The sequence below is a fragment of the Sciurus carolinensis genome, chromosome 3, assembly GCF_902686445.1.
Source record: "Sciurus carolinensis chromosome 3, mSciCar1.2, whole genome shotgun sequence".
Lineage (NCBI taxonomy): Eukaryota > Metazoa > Chordata > Mammalia > Rodentia > Sciuridae > Sciurus > Sciurus carolinensis.
In genome coordinates this window covers 152,672,556-152,696,675 of record NC_062215.1, presented here as the reverse complement: position 1 = coordinate 152,696,675, position 24,120 = coordinate 152,672,556, and the positions used below count along the sequence as shown (strand labels likewise).

At 46.1% G+C, this 24,120-nt stretch overlaps 1 protein-coding gene across 4 annotated transcripts in view; it reads right to left on the bottom strand.

The window, feature by feature from the left end:
• Positions 1-24,120, bottom strand: part of Nrp2 (neuropilin 2) — a 114,268-nt gene that overhangs the window by 53,708 nt on the left and 36,440 nt on the right. For all 4 annotated transcript variants that reach the window (XM_047543957.1, XM_047543959.1, XM_047543960.1 and 1 more), the window contains exons 4-9: positions 20,510-20,740; positions 19,335-19,490; positions 17,303-17,472; positions 15,338-15,493; positions 3,038-3,182; positions 166-515 (exon numbers count right to left, since the gene is read on the bottom strand). In XM_047543957.1, the coding sequence (XP_047399913.1) occupies positions 166-515; positions 3,038-3,182; positions 15,338-15,493; positions 17,303-17,472; positions 19,335-19,490; positions 20,510-20,740 (1,208 nt within the window). The remainder of the gene's footprint in view (positions 1-165; positions 516-3,037; positions 3,183-15,337; positions 15,494-17,302; positions 17,473-19,334; positions 19,491-20,509; positions 20,741-24,120) is intronic.

Sequence of the window (24,120 nt, the reverse complement as noted above, 5' to 3'; positions counted from 1 at the left end):
GCACCGTGCCTGGGACAAAGTAGTCTCTCAATTAATATTTGGGTCATTGGATTGCAGGGGTTTGATGACGACTCTCGGATGAGAAATCAGCACTCCCAACTCCTTGCACACCACTTAGCCTCCCTGTTTGGGGTAAGGCTACAGAGTCCTCCCAGGACAGCCTACCTTTGGCTGCTGAGTTCTGGGGTCCTGGACGTATTCCCAGTCCTTGCCGTTTAGGCTGTAGGAGACTTTGAACTTGCGCACAAATGCCCTGGCTTCCACCGCGGTGATGCTGTCTCCTCCACGGGCTCCCTGGATGATGATGCCTTTCACTGTCTTGGGTGCTCCCAGGTCCACCTGAAGCCACTCCTCACCTGGCTGCGCCTGAGGGATTCGAGGGAACCAGCCCGAGCGGCTGCTGACCAGGCGGGCAGCGCTGGGGCTCCAGAGGTACTCCCGGGTGGAGGAGGCCGAGATCTGGGAGTCTGCGATGAGGCCTGAGAGCATCCCCAGCATGTTGGAGCAGGGGGCGTCTGCGGAGAGAAAACGGAGGTCATGACTGACATGCACAGACTGGAGATCACCCCCCTGTTAGGAGGGAGCTGCAAAAGAAGCCCACTGTCAAATACTTTGGGTCAGCACTGATTTCTCTGCATTTCGAGGTCCTATAGCCCTGTGTTTCAAAGCCTGAACTTGGAGTCACACTGCCTGGGTTCATGCTCACTCTGCTACCTACTAACCAGATGTCCTTGGATAATTTTTTAATTGTTCTGTTGCTTCAGTTTCCCCAGATTGAAAGGAGAGCTAAAAGTTGCACCTACTCCTAGGTGGTTGTTACCAGGATTCTGTTCATCACCACGTGGCGGCCCTTAGGTCAGTGCCTGTGTATTTAAGTCTCTGATGGTTGGAAACTGTTTGTATTTATGACTTTGATCCAGGCCTCTCAGAGTGCCTGTCTGTGCATCCTGTCCACGCCACCAGTCCCTTCTGACCCTCTCAAGCACCGTGAGCACAGGGGAGCTCAGCAAAGCATTGAATTCCTTCCTAGGTGAACGCTTTGCTGACTACATGGAAACCTTCCTGGGGTCAGTATCAGGTCTTTACTTCCACGTGTGTTATGAAAGATCTGTACTGCCTGGGGCCTTCCCACATGCTGTTCCCACTGTGCCAGAGCTCTTCCCCTCAGTCATCACTGGATAACCTTTACTTGCCCAATGCGTAAGTGTCACATTCTCAGAAAGGTTGTCCCCAAACTTTGAATCCACAGTGAATTAAGTCCTCTCAGTCATTCCTTCTCAGAACATCCTGTTTTTCCCCTTATGTACATCTTCGCTTATAATGACATATGCATGCATTTATTTTCTATCTTGTCTACTAGCCCCGAAGTTCCATGAGGCCACAGAGCTCATTTGTTTTCTTCACTTCTCTACCTGCCAGACCCAGCGTGGGGCCTCACACGCAGCCTTTGTGGAGTGAAAGAATGAGTGGGAAAGATATGAGTCCTGGTATTGGGTAGGGCAACAGCAAGTATATATTAAACTTTTGCAAAACTGAGCCAGGTTGCTTCCCTTCTCCAAATTCACTGGTTCGCTCTTTTCAATCTTCCAGGGAGTCTTCATTAAATCCTTGCTAGTTAACCTTTGCTGGCCTGGAGCACCATACAGAAAGGTCAGAAAACAGCCCTCTGTGTGGGATCAAGATGATCGGCTCCCAGAAGAGGGATGCTAGGCCTCTCTGTAAAGGTGATAAGACCAGAGAATTTGCATTGAGAAAATGTGGGCACAGGAACCAGCTCTGCCGCCTGTCGTTGGGTGGTTTGGGTCAAGCTGTTGGTCTCTTTGAGCCTTGGTTTCTGCATCAGCACCTGCCCCACTCACCTCCTAGGGCTGTTAGGAAGGTGGGCCAGATAATGTACAAGGAAGGGATATGAATGATGCAGAGGCTGTACTAATGCAAGGAGTTGAAACCAGAAGCCCCACACAGGGCCACACCATGGAACACTCCCTGTCAGATCTGGAATGACTAGGGGCCAGGCAGGTGGGCGGATATACACCGAAGACCCTTTCAGGTCAAAGAGGCAGCTTGCCTGTTCTGGGTGGAGTCCACAGGACGAAGGGGATGGGACTGTCCACAGATAGCTGGCACTAGTCTTGCCACTATATGTTTTACCCAGACCACTGTATCAGCTTCCCAAAGATATCTAGATACCACTCTGGTCCTTTCCATTTGGTACTTCTGGGGTTTTAGCCCATGTGAGCGCCTGTTTTTTCCTTCATATACAACCCCCACCCCATTTTCTCTTTTGTTTCTTCTTGCCACTGAGCAAGCTGTGACCTGTGCCAGGTATACCTACCCTCCCTTCTTCACCAGGTAATGCCTGCTGCCTTCTGCCCTCTGACCTTAATCATCAACTCCTTAAGGAAGTCCTCCTAGGACCCCTGGGCTGGGTCAAATCCCTTGAGCTCCTGTTTCCAAAATTTATCATAGTTTTAATTTTATATCTATTCATGGGTTTATTCACTTATTAATCTCTGCCCAACTTGTCCACAATAGCCACACAGAACTGGGTCTGTTGTACTTACAATATGTCCACAGTGCTGTGTGTAGCTCGTGGCCCCAGCTTGAGGCAGCACAGAACACTATTTGAGAGCAGAGGTTTTAGACTCAAATTGCCTAGAGTCAAACCCTGGCTCTACTATTTACTGGCTGGGTGATCAAGCTCTTTAACTATTGGTTTTCTCATCTGTAAAGTGATAACAATAAAAATATCTACCTCACAGAATTCTCATAAGGATGATAAAAGATAATATACTTTAGGTGAGAATGAAACCTGGTTCTAGTTAGCTTTCAATGAATTTTAGCTAGTAGAAATAGTAGATGCTTAAGAAAAATACATTGGACGAGTGAATGAATGAAAAGATAGCCTGGTAGGACTTGAGTCCTTATGCCCATCCTCCAGGACATTCATGTGGTAAATTCAATTTCTGAAACAGGGAACAGAACCCAGGATGTGGTCAGTAATAGAGAGCACAAGAAAAGGATAAGATCCTCTCACCTGTGACCCGGCAGCCAAAGAGCTCCAGTCTGAGCGCGATGCCCGAGTGCCAGGTCTGTGGACGGATCCTGACGAACCTCGTTAGCAGAGGCATGTGGAGCTTGTTCAAAACCACCTCGGTTGCATCATTGTTGGCTTGGAACACCTGTGACAGAAGACGCAAAAGGAAGTTCCTGAAACCCTAGTTGGTAGTATAGCCCCTAAAGCAGGCTTTGAAGAGGGTCAGAAAGTTCTGTTGAATTTTATTTCCCTCAAGTCTAAAAGAATCATTGGGGTTTCTTGTTTTGGATTTATTTTAGAAACACCATGAAAAAAAAATTAATTTCTCATACTGCTCCAACTTGAAAATAATAAATGGTCTTCACAAAAATGTTTGGAGGGAAGGAAAATTTTGCCTCTGGGTTGAAAGTAAGCAGAGGAAAGATCTTGACAAAGAAAATACTTCAGAAGCTAAGAAAGAAAAAATCAGAGTTATCTATTAAAAAGGAGTGGACATGTCACCTCACTCTCTAGCTTGAACTTGACAATCCCTCTTCCTCCTGGTGCAGGCATATAGAAATATTTGCAGGGAATTTTGTAATTATAAAGTGTTTCACATTTTTTGATGGTTACTTAGACACTTTCTCACTCCATGAGTGAATGAATGGGCGAGGGGGCCGAGCCTACCACCAATGCCCCTGGGTCAGTCAATACTTTCTTGCTTCTCTCTGGTCTTTGTTGTAGGTCACGGTTGCAGGTGGTCCCTCAGAGTCCTGCTCCAGCTTCCTCTCACTCTATTCCCCGCCTGCCATGAAATCCATCCCTGTCCCCAGCTGACCAATATATCTCTTATGGGAGGAAAGGCTTTTTGGAGTAGTTTCTGATCCAACATGGTAGACGCAAGTCCTGGCTTTCCAGATGGCCCAAATCAATAACTGCCATATGGACCTTATGCTTTTTTTGTGCTCTCCATTTAAAAAAAAAAAAAGTAATTGGAGCAAGTATATGTGAGTTTCTTTTGGTTTCCCTGGATAAGGGAGGAGGGAAAAACCAGCCAACCAAACATCATTTCTAAATCATGACTGTCACAACTATAACAACCAAGGGACCCTGTAAATCTACTTATGGCCAACTCTGCCTCAACAAGCACCTTCTCCTGTGTAGGGAAACTAGATGCTTCAGCTTATGATGGCCAGGACATGCTAGGTATTTGGAGCACAGACAGGGCTGGAACAGAGGAATGGGAAATTGGTATATTTGAATGCTTTTGAGTCAGACACTGTGCAAACCCAGTTGGGTCTACAACACTCCAGGAGGCAAGTATTAGGATCTCCACTTTGTTGATGAGGAAACTGAGGCTCAGAGATGCTTGTCTAGATGCAAAGTTTTTAAGTTAATGGTTTCTTAAGTTAACTTTGATGTTTTTAAATAAATTTGCAGTATTTATGCTAGTGGCTAGGAGTCATGGAACATTTAATCATGGGCTAAATGGAAGTAGAATCATTGTCCAGTGATATGACCCCAGTGTGAGTTTATAATCCCATCATAGAATGGTTTAGAGTAATAGCAAAGGAAAGCACAGACAGTTGCAGACAGTTATCAACATAGTCCTTTCTTTTCCATGTCCTGTGAACCCCACTATTTGGCAACCTTGACTCCTCTACATTTCCCGTTTGCTAAGGTAAAAAGTTTAATAATAGACCATTTAATAATAGACCATGATGGTATATTTGCAACCAAATGAAAGGAAGTGGCTTACTCCAGAAAAATAAAGAAGTGCATCAGCCCACTTCTGTTTAAACTATTGTTCCTGGTGCTAAGTCCAGCAAATCTGAGGGGTTCCTGCTCAGCCCACCCAGCTTGCCGCTCCTTCTGCTCCCTGGGGAGCTCTCCCACCCTGGATCCTAAGGCTGGCAGTTCCCCGCTCTGCTGTCTTGATGACAAAAGGGAGCACAGAGGAAGAATTGGTGACCATTCCTCTTACCCAGGTTCAAGTTTGCTGCTTCCTGTACAGTGACTAAGGATTAGGAGGAGAGAGAAGGTGGCCAGGAAGGGAGAAGGGTCAAGGAAATAGAGGGAAAAGGGCTGGAGCAGCACACCTGGGAGAAGGCCTGTGGGGAGAGGTCCCTGACCCTCTGCAATCCTAATCTCAGAGAAGGAACAAAGCGAGAGGAGCCACAGCACTCAGGAAAGTCCTGGCCTCCCCATTCTTGTTTCTTGCTGACTTCATGCTGACAAAGGGTTCCCAGATTTGAGGAAAGGGATGGAGGAACTGATTCCAAAGAAAAGAGATGAATCAGTTCTCCCAGAATTCAGCATGAGACAGAGGCTTTTTGTTTGTTTTGTTTTGCTTTGGCAAGAAAGAAGCAAATGCAGTGCTTTGCTGATTTCAGACTGGCGCTGTGAACAGCGGGGGGGCCACCTCTGGATGCTCCCTGTGGACAAGGATGGTGACAGGCTTGAGGCCTCCAGCAGGAGATGCTAAGGAGTTCATGTGGGGGAAACAGCTTTATTTGTCATGTGAATATATCATTGGAGAGCTGAGTGGATTTGAACTTGCACATAGCCACTAATCCACAGCATACACACCATGCTGGTAGGGTTTAGAAACACAGCATGTCTTATGTGTTTTTAATATCCAATTTTATCTTATCTGACCCCGTCATTCCTCAGCCTTGGCAGATAATACCAAGAAACGTTTCTTTTTCTCCCTTGGTAAGGGAATGATTGTGTAGCCGGACCATCTTTGGGAAAGTGGTGTGGGTGCCAATGTGGCTGCGTGTGAGCATGGGGGTACACCCGCTGGGGAGGGGCTAGCATTCCCATGGATGCATGGGGCCCAGATTCTGGGTGAAGCCCCTCGATCTCCACCCACAGTGACACCAGTCAGGAAGGAGGCAAGCACACGGTTGATCTTTAGGCTGTCTGCCTGTGGCTTGCATGGAACTTCATTCTGCTTTTCTTTTGCTCTCTCTTCTCCTGCCCCTGTAGTCAAATGAAGGTTCTTTTCAACTTGGCTTCAAATTACTCTTCATGTTTGTGAGTCTGGTTCCTTATTGGTCTCTTGTTTGTTCTTGACCTTGTACTTGTATATGTTCCCTATGCTCCAGGTCCTTTGCTGAAAGAGCACTGTGTGTGTGTTCGTGTGTGTGTGTGTGTGTGTGTGTGTGTGTGTGTGTGTATTTTTAGTATTGGGGATTGAACCCAGGGCCTCGTGCATGCTCAGCAGGTACTCTACCACTGAGCTATATCCCCAGTGCCTACCATTTTCCTTGAAATTTCTATACACCTCTCCCTCTGAGTGTGGCAGAGTGGACAAAACAAAACAAAATCCACTGTTGAATCAAAAGCAAGGAGCCAAGTTCTGTTGCTAGTTAGCTCAGAAGATAGGCAAACACCTCTACCTCCTTGGGAGCCCCCAATTGCCTCCTTTGATAAATGTGGGGATTGCTTTGAGTTGATTTGTCATGGCCTTTCTGGCTCCCAGTTTCTAAGCCTTTCTTCACAAGAGTTTTCATGAACTGCTCCAAGGGTGTCCACTGTGAAAAGTCATTTCAGTTACTTGTTGTCCCTTAGAGTCAAAGTGATTTTTGTGGACAAGTGCTGTGGATTTTTAATACACTTCAAATAATGCCCACAACACATGGTGAGTGCCCCATTCAGAGGGAGAATATACCTTGTTGATGTGTTGGTTCAATAACAGTTCAAATTATTAATAACCAAGAGTAATGAATAACAACGCCTTAGTCCTTACCTACTGTCTTTTGCCCAAAGATATCAAAGTGCAATTTATGAAAATCCATTTTTAATGAAATATTAAGCAGTTTCTATTTCTCCTGACCCAATGGATTTACAAGGTCTCTATTTTTCTCCCTGTAGCGCCCCTATTTATAGCTGATAAATGCTATCATATATTATACATCTTTATGACTTTCTCAATGCTTCTGTGGTTTTAGAATCACCCTTCATATGTTTTCTGATCAAATTCCCTGAGATGGATTCTTGGCTTCCAGTCTGGGCATCGCAAGGTAAGGGGTTGTGTGCATGGGAAACGATGCCAGGAAATTGGTTTCACTCCCTATTCTCTGCCGACTCACTGAATCACTATAGGAAAATCAATAAACCTTAGATACCTTGGTTTCTCCTTCAGGAAAATGATAATAGGCCTGCAGATGGACACTACAGTGTACCATCACTTTCAGCTGGTTTGAATGCCTGCACAACACCCAACAAACGGGTCCTTGGACAACTTGGAGAGTTCAAGTTCTGAAAGCCATCGATTCCCAAGTCCCACCACGAGGCTCAAAATATTCAGGCCATTCCTTTGCAGTGAGATGTTCATAATGCTGAGAAAATCAGTGGATTGTCCATATATATTATACCCAGATAGTCCCTAAATATTGTGTCTAGATAGGCATATATCAAATGCAATGTGATAAATTTTAACATCTGTTTTAAAAGTGAGATGTCAGCATACACATTTTATTCATTTTAAAGAAAAATACTACTACCGTAGCTGGACAACCAGGAGTATGTTTCAAGGTGACCCTAGCTTTCCGGGGATGGGATTAATTATGTTGTAATTATTCAATATGTGTGCAGGTGTATTTGTTAAAAAAAGAAGTTACTTTGGGCATAAAGATTTCTTTACGTGCATCTCTGCAAACCAAGTTGAAAAAACAATTCAGGGCACAAAGTGGTCTGGATAATCCATTCAGTGCCTCACTGAATTCTGAACATAATCCAACATTTTCCAATTGATTCTTGAGACCTTTGTTTTATTTTCAGTAAGACAGAGTCTGAAAACCAGCAGCATTTCATGGATTTTCTGATTTGCACCTCTGGGGGAGGAGGGGTATCTGCCAAGTAAATCGGCTGCTCTCCAACATCCCAGTTGGATTGTTATCTACAACCCTAGGAAAGACAATCAGCATGTGCTGACTAGGCCTCTGCATCCACAGGACAGGGACTATATGGAGTATACCAAACAATGTAAAATAAAAACATTTGTTTGTCATATATAAAGTAAGAAACATCTAGCTGGAAAGCACCAATTGATGAAAAGGTCATCCTTTTCCTGTTTCTCACCCACTTTTAGTCGCATCCTCCCCTCCTTTGCTCACACCCTCCTTAAATCTTGTGTGAACAGTATGTAGGGGCTTAGGCCCCACTGAGAACAGTGCACATGGTACCCTGCCTGCCTCCTGAGGTCCTAGGCAGGGGGCTTTTCTGCCTCACCTAATTCCTTTCCTATATACTGTTCATCTTTGCTATTAGCATCTAGGTGCCCAAAGTGTAGATGCTACATGTCATCAATCTTGCCTCAGAGGCCAACGAGAAGATTCTGGCAGTCTCTGAGCTCCTTGGAGCAGAGGCCCCATGAAGTCTCAGGCATTAACCTGCCTATTTAACCTTCCTAAGTGAGGTGGCCTCTTCAGTGGACAGATGCAGTCCCTCCTCACGTCCTCTGCATCCAATCTGAGCTGGGTTTTGGAATTCCATTTGTGCATGCCTGTCCCTTTACTACTATTATGGTGTGACCTACTGTTTACTTCAGTCTTGCTGTAAATATCTGAATTCCTCCAGCCCCAGGGGCTGCAAAGAAAGCAAGAAAATTTTTCAAAGAAAACACTGTGCAGGAGCCCTGAGGTAGAAATTGTATATGAGATGTTCTTTAGCATTTTTAAAAAATAAATATTTCTCTCTACTAATAAATGTTTCATTGCATCCAAACTTCTCCTTTTCAATCTACTTGGCACAGACATTCAAGGAGGAGGAGAACAAAGCAGGCAGAAAAGAAGGGTGGCGGGAACAGTGGGCAGAGACTGGGGAAACCACTGTCATGTTTTGAAAATGAGTCTCAGAAACAATTGCACCAACTCATCCCGATGCCAGACCCAGAGTCTGTCCTCCCCGCCCCCACCTCAAATTTCCTCTAAACCAGTCATGGGTCTACACATAAAAATAAATTGCTAATCAATGAATGCCATCCTATTTAATTAATTTGTTACATCAAACAGGCAAGGCGGGGAGGCCGCCATTGCATTGGGGGAAAATGATGTTAAGGTAATGGGCTCTGCCCCCGCCCCATTTGTAAATCATGGTCTTGACATTTCTCTCTTAAAACTCCCCCTTAAAGACTACAAAAATTTTTTTCTTTTAAAGCTGCCTTCATTCTAGTGGATATGGGAATTCAGCCAGACACAGAATCAGAAGGGATGTGTGTGTGTGTGTGTGTGTGTGTGTGTGTGTGTGTACATGATATATATATATGAGTAGGTCTACAGGAGGGTAGGGATGGGGGAAGGGCTAAGATGCTCCCAACAACCAAATGCTCATTTATGACTAGGATGACCTCGGCTCTCCTCCCCGTTTACTTTAGGGCTGTTTTTGTCATCAGGCAGTTTTCCTGCCGTGACAGAGGAGACAGAGGAGTGGGGCGGTTTCTTCCTGGGGGTGGGCGGAGGTGGGTGGGATGTGCGCATCCCCATCTGTGCGTGCCTTGTGGGACCGATAGATTTAATGCAGGATTATGTTACCCCCATGGAGACGCTGAGCCCTGGAACACAGCCTACTAACAGGATTAGGGTTTTAGGATTTGAGACAGGGAAGATCAGGGAGGACAGGAGAGGAGAGCAGCTCAGGGACATGGGGCTAGAGCAGAGATGGGCTGGGGGAAGAGAGCCCTGTCAAAGGATGAGTGAGCTGGCAGGGAATGACCATCGTCATCTGGGAAAGATGGAGAAACACAGACATTCTACCTGGGCGGGACAGACCCTCCACACCTGAAAACCTCCTAACATTGACGTTTGAAGATTTGTTTTCTAAGGAGGAGCCTTTAACTCCTGAGTGGGCAGAAAGAAGCCACCGTCACAGGGAATGAAGTTGCAAGTGTCTCAGCTACCAGCATACTTCTTCCCAGGTAGAGTCTCAGCAAACCACCCAGAAGAGAATGGTGACAGCAAAGAATGTGAAGACGCACTAGATGAGGAGTCTCTGGGGTTGGTCAAGGAAAGCATGTTCTCAGCCCCAGCAAAATCATAGCACCCCTGCATACTTCCTTCATGAGTTCTTTCCCGGCAGCCTCTGTGCACAGCCTTGGCCTGGGGGCATGGGGATTCAGCATCATGACCGTCAGCGCCAGGGATGCTGGCCTCAGCTCCTGGAGACAATTCAGCACCCATGGGAGTTGGGTGCAGCCAGGCACAGGAGCATGATAGAGAAAAGGTTCGAGCGTATGTATAATGAAATTTTCCCTTGAGTTTCCTAAGTGCAGAGGCTAAAGGTCTGAGCTCATCCAGTGGCAAATGGATAAGGGACAAATTTAATTACCTAGGGCACTGGATTCATCTCAGTTATAATGAAAGGGAGCAGATAAACTGAGGGACTTGAACTTGGAAAGGCATCGCCCCTCTTCAGAGCACACATAACCATGGTGAGCCGAAGCAGCTGCACCTATGACTTCTAAAGGCTCATGTTCTTTACTAGCTTGTGGTCTGGAACATTGTCCACGTCTTTATACAGCAAAGCAATTACCACAGAAGGAATAAGAGCAAATAAGGCATCCACCAGGAGGTAAAAACAAATCAACCCTCAAATTATTAATTGGAGAAAAATTGCTTCCCTACCAGAAGAATGAAGAAGCTAGGATGGATGACATTTATCTGGGGCAGCTCAAGTGCAGGCCCATTAGATTCAGGGAAAGGTCTGGATGACTTATCATGGTCCCTTTCAGGCCTATGATTTTAAAGGAGGCAGATAAATGTCCCATGGGGCTCTGTTGCTTTTTAAATTGACAACTTGCTTCTGCTCCAGAAGAGCTGTGTGGGTCTAATACATAGACTCTATCTGCAGAAAGCCTTCCATCTACAGATCTCCAGGTGCCCTTCCAACAGTGTCTGCGGCACCACTGAGGTAGGGAACTGGGAAGAGAGATTTCCAAGGTCATACAGTGCGTTATCTGAAAAGATCTAAAGTAGACACCATGTGCTTCTAACTCTTCGCCAACTGAACTGGGGGCCTGGTTTTCTGATACTACTCTCTCCTTCCAAGTCTCTGATTTAAAAATGATTGGTTGTCATCTAGAAAATAAATATAGGACAGAGGATGTTTGAAGTTGGGGTGATTATTTGTTTTGGCGGGATGTAGCCAAATCAAACATAAAGCAACTTCTTTCAACTCTCCATCCTCCTAATACTGTAATGGAGCCCAAACTCCAAAATGCTGAGCCTAGCATGCTAAGCCAGGCCGTGCAAGCATGACTTGCCTTCAGACCTCCATTAGAACCCAGTCTCTCCAGGAGTATGCGCACCTCTCAGCCCTTAGACCGAACAACTAGGAAGCGATTCCCCTCCAGGTAGAAAAAGAGAAGCAAGGCTCGACAGACTGTTGAGAAAGCACCTGTCTGCAAATTAAAGCCTTTCATGGGGACTCCATGATTCCCCTCTCCCTAGGGCAAGTGTTGGTTTCTGAGAGCTTCAATTCAATCGGTGAAAGGCTATGAAATTTGGAAGCAAGTAAGTCAGTGCCTGAAGGATGCCTGAGCTTCTTGGAGGTCGTTGTATGTTAATACGAAGAGCTTAATGCATTCCTGCCACTTATGATGGGGTAATTCTGAATGCTGGTGGATCTAGGCCTTACCTTATCCCTCTCTTCATCCTTCAGTTCTTAAACTGGTCATCAAGGTGTACAGAATTTCTCTGTTGTCCCCAATTTTTTCCAAATAGTTGAGAATAGCCCAGCAACACCATGACTAAGAATAAGGTAACCAGAACTATGTCAACAAGGGACAGGCCCACATTTACCACACAGATAAAATGGAAGACAAGAGCTTTTGCTTAGACATGTTAGGGCAGTGACCTCTGTCCCATTGTTCTGATATCAATCATGGCTCCACTCCTCAGGCACAGACTCTCCCTCCAATGCAGACTCATGGGGCAGGAATCTCAGAGGAGAGCAGGACCTTGACTAAGGCCACATGCCTTTGAGCTCTGCCGTTATTCTCCATGCGCCCCTCTTGGTATGTGTGTACATAACTGTGCCTATAATTACACACACATACATGAACCTTCCATTACTCGATTGACAACACTGTCTACGTCTGGGATGTTACTCATACAGTTGGCGAAACCAAAAGCAGTAGTTTCTGCTGTGGTTTCTCAAGAAATGTATGTGAAGCAATTTGTATAATCTCAGGGAGCACGTGGGTTGGGTATGGGTTCCATCAGGCCGATGAGCTCTCCGCTTTGTGGTTACACCATAAATATGCATAAGGAGGGCCCGCCCTATGTGAAAATCATAGGTTCCATATTTATGACATGTGGCACTGGATGAGGATTTGGGAATGTGCTGTGCATGTGGCCTGCATAGGGGGCTGTGTTTTGCCAGGAGGATGCTCATAGTCCCCAACAAGAAGTTGCCTTGCTCATAGGCAACGTTAAGAATGCCTGTTGGATGGAAAGAAATTACGAGGAGGCAGCTCACTGGCTGCGGAGGCTGAAGAAGAGTTCCTTAGTCTTCCTCACTTCCTGGCAGCAAGAAGAAAGCCATTCCCCTGTAGGCTTAGACCTTGCCCTACCCAGCTTGGGTCCAAATTGCCAATAATGTTTTGCAAGGAAATAGCACAGCCATCCCCCACCCCCTTGAGTGCTCGCTAATCTTGTTTTTCTCTGATTTCCCCAATTCCCTGACCTTTGATATGCTGCATTGGTGTTGACAATGACCAGGGAATTAAAATTGAGTTTCTAAATTTCTGCCCCAAACGTCACAATCCCCTCTTCCCTATCAGCATGCTGGGAAGGCAAATGCCTTCGCCCCAGAGCTGAGCAGCCTGCTGCCTTCCTTCCTGCTCTGCTTTTTCTTTAGGTCCTGCTGTCTGAATTTCACTTTCAAGCCCGCCACTTAGCACCAGTTAGCTTGGCACCATGCCCAGCTTCCAAAGGCCACAAAGAGAAACTCGGTGGTAGTACCAGCGTGGAGGAAACCTCCCCACACTGCCCCCAGGTCCCCTCCTGACCCCGCCTCCCCCTCATGGCATCAAATCAAACTGCGGCAGACTTGACAAATCTATTTGGCACAGTTTACTCAACTATTTCAACCCCAACAGCCTGGATTGCTGCATGGACGCACCATGAACAGTGCAGAATCTGCACATGAAACACAGATAACTGGGGGAGATCCACTAATGAAGGGGCAGCAGAGAGCACCCTTGCAGGGGAGGATGGAGAAGGCCTGCCGACTGCCTACCACACGCACAGTGTGTGGAGAGAGCTTGGGGACAGGGCAATGCCTAATTGGCCAGCTTTCCATTTCGCTGCCTAAGTACCAGGAGGATGAATTTCTAATGAAGAAAGAAAAGGCTTTTCCTCTGTCCCAGCTCCCTTTATTGGGCAACTCTGATTCTCTAAAACAAAAACAAAAACCCTGTTTCTTGTTGGCTATTGGGGAAAGACATTTAGCCAAGGGTGGGCAGAGAAGGCAAAAGAGAATGTATTCAATATGAAAATTGAGGAAGATGATTCTGAAGACCAGAAAGCTAAATTCAATTCTCAGGAATATCTTCCCTGCAGAATGAGTACCAGGGATAAAGCCAGGGAGGACAGCATTCTCTCAAAATGTGCAGTGCTAAGGTATTTCCAAAAGAAGATTTCCTACAAATGGTGTTTTAAATAGCATCCCGGTCCATCTGTGTGCTTTTAAAATCAGCTTATGCTACAGTATCCCTCTGGCCAGTGCTGCTTAGTCATTGAGCCTGGACAGGGAGACAGTCAGGTGAGCCCATCTTCTCCCCCAGGACCCTCCCCTACCCAGCTGCTGGCCCTTGCTTACTAGCTGAGCTTCTGGGTTCCATGTTTCTTATTGAAATAGCAAGTGGAGAGAAAGGGCAAGAGTGGAAAAGAAGTGGACTCAGCCCCAGAGCCTCCAGCACCCAATGCCGACTCAGCTTGCCATTTCCAACTGTTGTCTGGCAACTCTTCCTGAAACCAAGTCAAGGGGAAACCAGACCGGGCACACAGGTCACGGTGGGGATGTCTTTCCATTGCCAACGACCTCACTCTCCTTACTGGGGAAATGGGGAGTGTATGCGTGTGGTGTGGTGAGTGTGAGTGATACCTGGGGATATCTAGAAACAGATTTTTCCACAAATAGTGCCATGTTACTATGGCGATTTAAATTTTTTTAAAAAAAAATCTACTCCTTTTAAAAACTTGCATTTCCCAAGTGACACTGCCAACATTATATAATGTTCAGGATTTTCTGGGTACAAGGCTTTCACTTGTACCAGCAGTGGCAGAGCAAACTTCCTTGGGACAGTGACAGGGCTGAGGAGATTCCCTTCTGGAAAAGCTCTTTGGCCACAGTGCTTTATTTTGATAATTCACATCCCAACAGACCAAGGCCAGGTGGGACTGTAGCACTGAAGAGTAGGAATCCCTTCCCTGTCCCTGGATGACCTTCCCAGGAAGGATGAGCAGCAGGACATGGCACTCACCTTCCTGACCTGAGAGTCAGTCAAGGTCTGCAGTGGCCACCGCAGCCAGTGCTCCGGTCACATACCCGCCGTCCCCACCCAGATGACACACCAGCTATTTCCAATAAACCCTCCATATGCCAAATGTGCTATGACCAGCACATCACCAGCTGCAGACCCAGAATGCCATGCGTCTCAAGAAAGACTCGTATCCCTGTGGACGACAAAAGCCCCCCATGGTCCCCAGGGACCACATGTCCAGGAGCCGCAGACACTGAAGGCACCAGCAGAGAGGATTCAATGCCTCGCTGCTAAGCATGATGGCCAGTTCAGATCCCATTCCTGACAAACTGTATTTCTCCTCATTATTTATTGTCCTCTTTCTTCTCTGAGACACTGTGATTCCCTCTCAGGATTTGTGCCCTTTCATTTCCAGACCTCAGTAACTCCTGAACTGCAGTTTCGTGTGGTTTTGTGATTGTTAACCCAGCATGTGGAAGAGACTCTGGCCATAAATGCTCAATGAATCCTGTGTGGGGAGACACGGATGGGGAACGCATTTTCTCCTTCATTTGCAGTCAGAGTACACTCTGCAAGCGCTCTTGCTTTCTCTCTCTCTTTCTCTGCTGTGCAAGATGCAACAGCAGCCAGGCTGTCGGAGAAATGGTGTTTTCCGATCACTTTAGCATAAGAAAGAAGATTTTCAGGGCCAGCGTGTTCCTTGTCTCCATCAATTATTTGAGCTCCACTAAACAAGGTCTTCTCCCTGTGTGGGATGGGCTTGAAGCTCCTCTTGCCCCCTCCCTCCTGTACCCTTCCAGCATGTCCTCAAGGTAGGGAACTGGATTTACCTTGTGGTTTTTGCCATGCCGGTATACCATCCAGTCTTCACCATTAGTGCTGACCTCTAGCTTGTAGGACTTGACGTAGTAGCCATTCTGGGTTTCTCTGGAAATTGCTCCCTGTGTTGCAATGGCTGTGAGCACAGTTAGAAAGCGTAGGTCCACCTGGGGAAGACAGGAGGAGGAGTCAGGGGACCACCAATCCCAACACAGGACAGCACTTGAATTTTTCTGTAAAGATATCATACTTGACTCACAAGCTGGGTCTATGATTCACAAGACGTATTTGTAATTAGTATCAATTTCCACTGGATAATTAAACCCAACTCCTTGACACTTTGAAAATGTAGCTTGATTTTTTTTTTTCCTTCTCTTTCCTTTTTTTGCATGTCTGACTGAATGGTATTTAGTTTCTCCTAACCGTTGAACATCTAGAATTATGACCCCTCCTTATTAAACTATGGTCTGCCTTGGACTGTGAAATTAGATGCTATTTTAAAGAAGAAATGAAAGGCTAAATCCACTCTACTCCAATCCAGTCCAATTCAATCCAATGTTCTTGGATTGCAAAATACACTGGTTGCAAAAGTCACAGCTTGTAGCTGTCTCTCCTCCCCATACTCCTTTGCTCCATTGTGTCCTTAGTTGCTCAGGTCACCAAAAGGTCAAAGGGCATGCAGAGTCTGCCCAAGCAATTAGGCTTATGCATCAAGACCTGACCTTTTGCTCTACAAAGAGGATGGTAAACATTCTGAGGTTCCTCCACTTTCACAAGGCCAAACCCATTTAGAAATTGCTAGATGTTGTTTCTTTGTCAGCCATGTTGTTTCTTAGTGGCAGTCTCTATGTGAACGAAATGTAACTTGTGCACACTGGTAAAAATTCTACAAGCATCACTGGCTTCTTAATATGTGCACAGCATTATGAAACTTTCCAAAGAAATATGTGGTGCTGTCCATGTGTATGAGTAACAGGTAGAGAACAGTAAGAAAAGTATGTGATTAAGGCCCCAAAATAAGGAATATAATCAATGGACTGCCAATCACAAAGGAAAACTTTCTAGAAGCTTTGTAAGATGAAAGGATTTTTGGAGAGGAAGAGAGGAGAGACAGTGACAAATGGCCTTTGGGTTGTGCTCTCAGAACCTCTGTGGGCTCCCTGGAGTTTCTAAGTGGTCCTTCTCCCTTTCCTGCTGTCTGCTCTGCAGTGTCCTTCTTAGAGCAGAGGTCACCGTGTCGCATCAGAGATAGGACAGGCTTGTCAGTGGGTCACAAGGCTGTCTGTGTATGTCATAAAAGCAGACATTGCTCTGGTATAGAACCAGCAGCTTGCTCTTCCCCTGTTTACTTCTTCCCAGGGGATAAGAGCTGGACCAGTCTGCAGTGCCGGAGGATCACTCAACATGAGCTGCAAGACTTGCTCAGAAAGAAAGCAAACAATAGTCTGAAAAGACGCTGCAGAGCATCTGGGCAACTTGAATTTCATTCCCCATAGTGACATTTCCCCATGTGTTCTTCTGATAGCTATGTGCAAAACCTTCCTGGCAGGGCTCCTGCCAAACAGCAAAGATCAGGAGAAGTTGTCATATTCAGTTAGCACCCAACAAACCTGCCCTTAGGAAAATGCCCCCCCACCCCAGTCTCTGATACCCGCTGTGCCAAGAATGAGGAAGCTCTAGAACCATTTATAGAATGTTCCTTGGATACTGATAGGGCAAACAACTTCTCCCAGGCCCATTAATCTCCACAAGAGCAAGGACAGGGTCCCTCTTACTCATCTATTTATCCCAGCACAGAGCATAGTGCCTGGCAGTGCTTTCTGTGCCTGGTTTGGATAAATGGATGAATGTAGTTCTCAAGCAGGCTGTATTTTCTTCGTGTCCGTGTCCTTTGCTCATTGTAGCCAAGGGGCCACCCTGCCGTTCTATCAAGACACACACACATGTTGTATGTCCACTGGTATCTGAGTAAGTACCTGGAGATACTCCTTGTTGGAATCCAAGTTGGGGGTCCAGCCATTGTCATCACCATGGAGCCGGCTCTGTTGAGGGGTCCACCTCCCATCGGAGTAGGTGGATGAGGCACTGATCTGTTCATTAGCAATCCGGCCAGACTCCATTCCCAGAGGGACATTGCACTGAAAGTCTGGGGAGTGGAGATGGTCAAGAGCAGAGTTAGGCATCCCGAGCTCAAGCCCTGGGGACTCCAAAACACTGCTCCCTTCTAGGGACAAGTCCTTGCAGGTTTTGATGAGGGATCCACTTAAAGACTCTAATTAAAAACTCACATTTTAAAAACAAACTATACCAAGACACAGAGCTTGACAACCCCTCTGGGTCTGAAAGAAACTAAATTGGACCTAAAAGAAATTAGGGTATGGATAAATAAGAATCATCATACAAATTAAAAATACAATCTAAGACGTAAGAACTGTTGTTGCTGCGGGCTACGGATGCTCTCAGATGCCAGATGCACCAATACTGCAATACAGGTAAATGTGAGATAGACTTCTGGCAATTTGGGTGGGCCAATCCATCGTGGGAAGCCTGCTTTATTAATAAACAGCCAGGAGGCACTTTTGCATTTTTCTCTCTCACCCAACTGTCTCATGAGTTCTGGCACAGACAGATTCTGCAAAGCATAAATGCGTGTCTGTGGGACCCCTCTCTAGGAGCACATGCATGTCACACTACGGTCCATGCACTACCTGTCTGGGCAAATATACCCAGAAGTCACTTTCTCTGGCCTTGTGCCATCAGTTAAATTGTTGTCCTTCCACTGGATGTTTTGGACACCAACCAATATTTGCGTGTGCACGTATTTGATAAGAAGCAGAAATCATTTTCAGTTATCAAACCTGTTCTTTAGCTCAGTGGCTCAACTAGCCATTTGCAGGACCTGCTATAATCTGCCATACTGTTTCTTTGTCCTAAAATCTTCATGAGCTCTTTGATGAAAAAACAAAAGCAAAATATCAGAGCTGAACCCAGTGACTTTTCTACAGGCCAGACTGCAGTGTCCCCAGCCGCATAGGTGGTGAGCTGTCCACACTGTGGTAGCTCTCATCATCCTTAAAGAGCATCTTTCTTCCTCAAAGAGATTGTGTGGTTTTCTAAGTGGAAATGGCTACACACTGAAGAACATGGCCAAGAGCAGCTGATTTGAAGATGGAGCCAGGGCCGGATGCTGACGGCCTGGACTGCAAATCCCACGAGAGCTGGGTTAGAGCAATGGTTTCCAAGGCTTTGCGCAGTGCCTGGCATATAGCAGAAGCTCCAAAAACTGTATTTCTTGGAAGTATGAAGTGCAAAGCAGTTGCGTCTAGCCAGGGAATCTCTACTCAGGGACAGAGATGTTTAATGGTGAAACACATATATGCAAAGAGAGGTTTAAAATAGTTGAGTTTGGCGACAATGGCCTTGAGGCTTTGGGTAGGAGGAAAATGGTCCCAACTCAAAAAGTGTTAGATCCTACGTAGATTATCCCAGAAATCCTCTTTTTCACTCAGATGAGGAATGGGGGCTTAAAAGGGTCCTACAACTTTCCCTAATTCTTGGCTACTCTATTTTTTTTCTTTAAAGAAACTGGCACCCCGATGAACACTGGCTCTCTTTTTATGAGGGGGGGTACCAGGGATTGAACTCAGGGGTACTTAATCACTGAGTCACATCCCCAGCCCTATTTTGTTTTTTATTTAGAGATAGGGTCTCACTGAGTTGCTTAGAACCTCCCTTTTGCTGAGGCTGGCTTTGAACTCACGGTCCTCCTGCCTCAGCCTCCTGAGCTGTTGGGATTATAGGTGTGCACACTGTGCTGGGCTTGAACATTGACCCTTTGCTCCTGAATCTGCCTAGCATGAGGATGTGGCCCCCATTCCTTGAACTTAGGAGCCACAGCAAATCCAGCAGATTCCTATTTCCTTCTCTCTCAGAGGTCCATTCCTTTTCCTGTCCCCCCTTACAGCCCTAATGCAAGGACACACAGAAGTTCCCAACTGCCCAACTCACTCTCTGGTGGCTCCTGGTGAACCAGGTAGTAGCGTGCGGAGAAACCATCCTTGGCCACTGCCATGTCCGTGTGAAAGGTCAGGGAGAGGATCCCCGTCGACGAGCGGAGTTCGGAGGGTGTTTTGGTCCCACAGTACTTGCCAATCAGGGGGCCGACTGGATATGCAAGACAAAGAGAGGTCAGAGGAGATGAGAATATCAGACTCGGTTTTCCACACATTCTCCCTTCCCACCGTCCAATGCCATTTTATCCAGCATCACTTTGTATCCCTTGGCATAAGAACCAAAGAGGTGTTTTAAGAGCAATGTCTAATATTTTTCTTACATGCTAAAAAGGACTTTCACTGAGCTGGCTGCATTCAGTTCTCACAGCCCCAGAGATGGGCCAGAAAGGTATCATTACAACTCCTGCTCTGCAGAAGGAGAAACTGAGTCTCAGAGGTCATGGAAGGATTCCTTGTTCACGCTGCTGGGAAACGGAGCAGAGACTCAAACCCAACTAGCTTCCCAACTAGATCTCATGTTTTTCCCAGGAATTGAAATTGCTCTTGCTTGGTCAAGTCCCCTCATATTGAAAAATACTTAGGATAATTATAACAGTACTGACTCTACCCAAGATCTATGTTGGCCTTCACTTGAGGCAGACAGATTCCTCTTGGCTTTGAGTGATGCACCTTTCCAACATCTATGATTATTTAGTCATAATAAAATTATAGTAATAATAATGATGATGACAGCAGCTAGCTCACATAGCTGAGACACAGATAGGTTAAGAAATGTGCCAAGGTTGCACAGCAGAACCAGGATTCAAGCACAATCAGTTGACTCCAGAGTTCTATTTGGTCACAGGGTTTGGCCATTGAGTTGCTTCCTGTCCTGATAACGTGGTGTGGAAAACGATATCACCTATAGGTTTTACCCTCCTTTCCCAAGTACCCACTCCAGCTCCTATCTTCTTCCAAAGAAAATGTCTCCACCTCCAGAGAAGCAGACCACCTATCTGTAATTTTTTTCAAACCATCCTTGGTGAAGGAGAAGCAGAGAAAGTTATTATGGGGCTCACAAGAACTCTAAGGAGCCCTAAAGTCTTGGTTCTCCCTTTTTACCATTACTAGAGCATCCACAGGCAAAGACCTAGTGACTGAGTAGTGCCTTGTGACAGTGATGTCACTCACCATGGGGAATGCCGTCCCAGATGTCCAGCCAGTCATACTTGCAGTCTCCTTCTCCCACCTGCAAAGGGTCATGCTCCAGGTCAAAGGTCAGGAACTGCAGGATGATCTCCATCTTGGGTTTGGCCAGGATGGTAAAGGTGCAGTCCAAGTTGTGGGGGTACTTCTCAGGAAAGCCAGGAGATTCGATGGTCCCATTAGGGCTGGTGAAGTTTTTTGAACAGTCTTCAGAGCCTGTGTGTCAAAGAGAATTGTAGCATGAAGAAGAAGAAGGCTTTCTTTGCTGCCTCTGTCACATGGGTTATTTAAATGTTTGGACCCCAATTCACCTACTCATGAAGTGATACTTTTCTTTCTACTCAAGTGGCCCTTGGTGAAACATACTATCCCCATCCACGTTTCAAGGCCTGGACCCAGCACCTCTTTAGGACAGAAATTAGGGAGGTGCAGCCTGCTTGTTCTGTATATTCGAGTAAGAGCAGCTATCGAGGATTTGGGGTGTAGAGAGTGGAGAGAAGTGTGTGTGTGTCAGTGTGTGTGTGTGTGTGTGTGTGTGTGAGAAATAGAGAGAGAGGGAGGGAGAGGAGGATTCTCTTGAAAAGAGGAACAGAGTCTTCTTTCTCAATTACTCAGCTGCTCACTCCAGAAATGTAAGTTATTTCAATCCTTAAGGAAGGCTTGCTGGTTGCCAGCAGGGAAAACAATGTCACCCCTTATTTATTGCTGACCTCAACACTAGCCCCTATTGTACCATGGCCAACTAAGTGCCCCCTCTCCCTCCAAGATCCAAGGTGCCTCAGGGGAGGGGCAAAGGGGAGCCTGGGTCTCATTCATGTCATGACTATATTAAAACGAGCTGCTCTGTAGTGGTCAGACAATTAACAATCGACGTTTTTAGCCGGTGGATCACAGCGGGGTGTCGGGGATGTTAAAGGCCGCTCCAGCAGCAAGTTTGGAAAAATGCAGCAGTGTATTGACATTTGGAAGGCTTCTGGTTCCTTTGTGGTGGGGCTGGCCTTGTTTCTCTCCTCTGCGCCTGTGTCTGCTTTCTGGGGACACAGGGAGGCATCCTGATGACATGCGGCACACATTTGCAGGCTCGGACAGCAGCAGGAGCTCTTAAGATTACAGCAAGTGTGTCTCCTGGTGCCTCTAGGTGGAGTCATATTTAAAAAGCCCGGGTTGTGCTCTCCCCCAGCCACTGCCGGACGGGATGGAGCCTGGGAGCACTGAGACCCATGGATCCACGGAAAGGCACAGAGCAAGAACTTGTGCAAGTTAACATGGGTATAAATGCTGGATAATTAAAATGGATTTCATACAACACATTTGGATTTCAGAAAAGGAAGTAGGATTTATGAGGAGGATAATAGACACTCTAAGCACGAAGGGAAAAAAAAAACACACAGAAATACTCAATAAACCAGGTGTTTACTGGCAGGAAGTGTCCTCTGGGGATCACACTGAAATATAACTATGTGATGTCAATACGCTGATCTTAGCCCGCAGCAATGTCTTTATCTGCAGCTCCTGTAGCAGGCCCTTCTTTATTGATGATGGCTTTCTGGAACGCTGCAAATGCCTGACTTGGAAAAGGTGCCATGCAAATAAGTGGGGGAGGGGTCCTTGTGACTTTCTTTAGCGCAGACTAGACAGGAAATTCCATTCTCCCCCACCTAACTGTCCATTACCCACTCCCATCTCCTGGTACTCCGTGCTCCATGGTAGGCCTGAGTAGCGTGGGAACTGGGGACACAGGAGGCAAGAGTTACCCTTCATGGCGCCACATCTCAATGCTCTCTACTCCATCACTCAGAGGCATGCCCGCCCGTGGCAGGGCAGACCCTCAGCTGGGCCTAGAAGATGAGCTGGGTGGCCTCCCACAGCTTTTTACCTCCAGTTCTTGAGGGCCTCCTTCCTGGCCCAAGATGATGCAATCTGGCAAAGCCAAGCCCGCTGGTAGGTCTTCAGGGGGCCAAGAGGAACTTTGAAAAGGTTAGGGTTTATGGCAGCTATGGAGCCTTCTTCACGTGGGTCACTTGGGGAGCTTACACATGACATGAGGAAAGTACCTCTCTATTCACAATTTGCTTGAGAGCTAGGAAAAGCCTCCTGACAGTCCCCCGTAGAGTCTGCTCCATTGTCATTTCCTTAGAAGGCAGGGGGAATCTTCACCCCACCCTGGGATTGGGGAATTTATGGTGGAATGTTCTCTGGTTCCTCTCACCAGTGGGGGACTACAAGTGCTTCCACAATGGACATCCAGAGAGTCCAAGAAAGGCCTGGAGAAAGTGAGATTCCAAATCATCCGGGGTCCTGAAATCCTGCATTCAGGAATTTTTTCAACCTTAGTGATGAAAGGTTTAAAAGAAAAAAAGAAGTGTGTGTGTCTCATACATTGCTAGAAATGTATTATGTTCTCTGGCCTATTTTGAATGAGGTGGGAAAACTTATATGTAGATTTGTCCTTTTTTATGCAGGAAAAAATCAATCATGTCTATTAAAATCACAGATTTGTCTCTAATTGCACCATGGTTGAATCATCCGAAAGGCAGCTGAAAATCCAATGTCAAGAAGAGAGCCCTGAAAAGGAGACAAAATTGAGTCTTGCAAATATTGGCCGAATCCAAGTTCCTTTTCTATGATGTGTTAAAAGGAAAAAAAAGTTTTAAAAAGACACAGTCAACAAATATTCAAGTCCACTCAATGCTAAGATTGTCCTGAGAAGCTGGGAGATTTGGGTTGCAGAGAATGGTTTCATAACAAAAGACTTTGGCATGAAAAATGCCCATTCCATGTTTTTCCACTGTAAATTTTAGAACTTTGCAAATGAAAGAAGAATCTGCACATATGAAGATATTTAAAACATGATAGACTCATCCAAAGCTGAGCTTGGCTTGACTACGGAAGGTGAATTCTGGTTCTTAACTCAAGGAGTGGGGTAGCGGGCACGCCAGCTTTCTTCTAGTTCTGAATGACCCCAGAAATAACTGGGCACCAGAAAAGAAAACTGGGTTTGAACTTTGGTCAAAGGAGTATCAGAAAACAAAACCCAAACCCAAACCCCAAACTCCAACCCCCTCCCCCACCCCACATTTTCTACTGATTCCATTTCTAGGGTTACATTTGAAGTTATTTAAAATTCCTTTCTCTATCCTGCTGGGGGTTTGGTGATTTGAGTTTTTTTATGTTTGGGAGTTGTTTTGGCTTATTCTTCTTTTGATAGCAGGTCTGGTAAAAAAAGAATCTTTTATGTTTCATGTACGACAGACGTGAACCTTCCACTTCAGTCATATGCCCCCTGTCTATCCCCACAGTGTGGGCTTCTGTCTCTCTGTGCCCAGAGCCTCCTCAAAGAGAAGCATCCAGAGCCCTCTGTGTGGCTATTTGCGTTTCTGTGTTTACAGTTTCCCCTTCTTTCTTTTTATGAATCCGACTAGCAAACATAGCTGTGTTTGTTTGGATTTCTTCAGCACGTCCACCCATCTTCTTTCATGTTCTGTGGATGACGTAAACTTTGTGTATTTTCTCTCAGGACTGCAACCGTGGAAATCTGGGTGGAAGACTTGGCACCTGGAAGAATGGCAACTTTTCTGAAAGCCTCGGTTTTGAAT